Here is a 3,438-nt window from a genome sequence, read left to right as displayed (position 1 = left end):
AAAGATAATTTTATAAATATGTTAATTAATTTTATAACTATGTTAATTAAATGGTTTTTTTCAATGGTAATTTTATAATTTAATATTAATTAAATGGTTTTTTTAAATGGTAATTTAATAATTTAATATTATAAATTTGTAAATATTTAGAATAATTAAAAAAATTAGTATAAGTGAGATTCGTTGTTTAATATTTAAACTAAATAATTTTTTGAGAATTAATTATCGATACAGATAGAATTAAGAATATAAAATTATAATAAGATTTTTAATATAAATATAATTATTATTAAAATAATATTAAAATTTTAATTTATATTAATTACAGTAATATTGCTAACTAAAATCATTTTATAGATTTAGTGATGAATAAATCGTTGCTAAAAATTAATAGTAATGAATTTTATTGAATAGCTTCTCATTATTGAATATATTAGTAATGGATAATGTGTCGCAAAAAATTATTAACAACAAATTTGTGTATAATAGCTTCTTGTTGTTGAAAATATTAATGACAGAAAAATCATCGATAAAAATTATTAGTAATGAATTTATATAAAATAGTTTCTCACTGCTAAAAGTATTAGAGATAGAGCATCATCACTAAATGTCGCTAAAAGTGATTAGTGATGATTTTCGTCACTAATTTATGCTATTAGCGACAAATATATGCCACTGTCACTATAAATACAATTTTATTAGTATTTTGGTAAACAATATAATGCATGAAAGGCATTATTCACTATAAGTTATTATTTCATATTGTTCTTCTATTGGAACCATTACACAGGACCTGTTTGGTTTCTATAAATATAAAAAAAAAAAATTATGATAATGTCTCTTATATGGAATTAGTTATTTTTAAATCAAACTAGTAGATTTGTTAATAAAAATTGAATCAGCAAAGTTACAAATTTAAGTTGATTACGTTGATAAAATTCACCAATGGGTTTCACATTTAATACATAAAATAATATTCATTTATCAATGAAATGAATTTTATATCCACTTTTTTGAAGCATATATAATGTAAACTTTATTCAACATTTTATAGGATCAATAATATTATCATTCAAGTGAAACGAATACAGATGGAAAAACAAGTCAGATCAAATCAAATTTTATTCAAGACTCTATTTGTGTAACGAAAAAATATATTTTTTACATTTTAGTATTTAAACACTCAAAAAATATCAATGAAATTTTTTTTTAACAAAAAAAAATTAAATCATTTTGAAAGAAAATGACTTTCACTTTTTAAAAGAGAAAATTATTTTTTATTTTTTAAATTTTAATAATTTTATTAAAATGTAATAAGACTTATTATAGATAAAAATAAATGCATGCCATTAATTTAACGTTACAACTAAATAATAAAAAAATATTTTATAGAATTTTTTTTAAAATATTTTTCATAAAAAATATTTTTTATATATAAGTTATTTTTTATGAAATAAACAAAGTCTAACTTATTTCAAATTTTTTGTTTTTAGACTAGTTTGGCATTAATCATTTTGAATTATAAATTAATTGAAGTTAGTTATACATAAAAATTTTGAGTCAATTATCATTTTCAATTAAAATGTTAATTTTTCTGATGAATGAGAATTGACAAAATAATTAAGAATATTAGTTTTCTCTTCTTCAAATGATATATAAATTAATAAAAAAAATTACAAATTAAAAGTAAGAAACTAGGAGTTAGTTCACCGACCCGTGAGAAGAGATGTAGAGAGTAAAGGTTCTGTTGAAGAGGCAGGCACGTCATACATTGGAACAGGCATCCTTGCAGGAAGATTTGGCAATGCTGCTTCAAAATTAAGAACCTGTAATGCTTGCCTTATCGATGGCCTAAGATTGAAATCTGGGTGAGCACACCACAGCCCAACAGTTAACAAGCATTCCATCTGTTCTACATTGAAATCCATACCCAATCTCCCATCAGCAACATCAAGAACCCTTCCATTTCCATATGCTTCCCTAGCCCAACCCACCAATGAAATCTGTGATCTCCTCCCACACGCAATTTCCAGGGCCACCACACCAAAACTGAATACATCTGATCCTTTACTAGCCTTTCCTGAGCTAATGTATTCAGGTGCCATGTAACCAATCGTTCCGGCTAACCCTGTGGTATTGAGGCATAGCTCATTATCCATGAGCCTTGCCAGACCAAAATCTCCAAGCTTGGTGTTGAAATTTGAATCCAACGTCACATTGCTTGATTTAATGTCTCTATGCACTACACATTGTTCCCATTCTTCATGGAGATATAGCAGAGCTGAGGCTAAACCAATTGCTATCTTATACCTTACTGTCCAAGATAGCATATTTTCACTTTTAAAGAGATGAGAATCAAGACTTCCATTAGGCATGAACTCATAGATAAGAAGAAACTCACCCTTTTCATGGCACCAACCCACAAGTTGTACAAGATTTTTGTGCCTCAATTTGCTAATGATCTTCACTTCTGACATGTACTCCTTTCTTCCTTGTTTAGACCCTTTAGAGACCCTTTTCACTGCGACACTTAAATTAGACAAGTATCCTCTGTAAACTCCTCCAAATCCTCCTTGCCCAAGTTTCCCTTCTTCCGCAAAGTTATTTGTAGCTTGAACCAATTGTTGATAAGAGAACCTCTTGGGCCCTATTCCTTGCTCAAATTCATGATCCATGGAATCATCTGATTCAACATCTTCTTCTTTATTCCTCTTGTTTCTCCTCCAAGAAAATATTAATATTGAGATCAACCCACCAATAGCAGCAAGTCCACCAATTGCACTGCCAACTATTATACCTATGCTTTTCCCACCTCCTCCTCTGCCAACTTCGTCTGGCTTGGATGAAATTTCAGTTGTGTTGTCTGGCTTGGATGAAATTTAAGTTGAATTTAACTCCCATGAAAGAATGTTATGTAACACCTAACTTTTCTATTTTTCAAACTTATTATTATTATTATTATTATTATTATTATCTATTGTTTTAATTTAAGGTGATTAAGTTTTGTAAATTAATGAAATGTAATAATTGTTTCATATAAAATATACATGATTAAATTTAATGGTTGTGTAAGAATATAAAGGATATTTATATATTATCTTTAGTAAAATTTTTATTTAGAAATGTTTTGATTTGGAAATTTTTATTCGAAAATTTTTATTCAAAATGTATGTGGGTAAAAAGCATATTTATGGACTTTAAAGTAACATTTTTCTAGTTTTGGGGTGATATCATAATTTTTAAAAGTTAAAGAACCAAATTGTAATTTGGTTGACACTTGGCAGCTTCCCCATCACTCATTTCCAGCACATGGGCTGGATTTTTCTAGTCTCCAGCAGAGAGAAGAAAAACAGGAAAGGAGAAGAAGGGGAAGGGGAGAAGAGAAGAAGAAAGAAAAGAAAAGGAGAGAAGGAAAGAAAAAGAGAAAAGAAAGAGGGA

General features: G+C 27.5%; 1 protein-coding gene across 1 annotated transcript; it reads right to left on the bottom strand.

Annotated features, from left to right (window-relative positions):
- Positions 1-1,706: 1,706 nt before the first annotated feature.
- Positions 1,707-2,950, bottom strand: LOC131173283 (L-type lectin-domain containing receptor kinase IX.1-like). The gene has a single exon (XM_058135365.1). It carries the CDS (start codon positions 2,673-2,675, stop codon positions 1,707-1,709), a length of 969 nt encoding a protein of 322 aa, XP_057991348.1. The 5' UTR covers positions 2,676-2,950.
- Between the last annotated feature and the right edge of the window lie 488 nt (positions 2,951-3,438).

This window comes from Hevea brasiliensis, chromosome 14, assembly GCF_030052815.1.
Source record: "Hevea brasiliensis isolate MT/VB/25A 57/8 chromosome 14, ASM3005281v1, whole genome shotgun sequence".
Classification (NCBI taxonomy): domain Eukaryota; kingdom Viridiplantae; phylum Streptophyta; class Magnoliopsida; order Malpighiales; family Euphorbiaceae; genus Hevea; species Hevea brasiliensis.
This window is presented reverse-complemented; position numbering and strand designations above follow the sequence as displayed.

Excerpts from the sequence above, each read along its gene's own strand:
- LOC131173283 (XM_058135365.1), bottom strand. The coding sequence starts at position 2,675 with ATGGATCATGAATTTGAGCAAGGAATAGGGCCCAAGAGGTTCTCTTAT.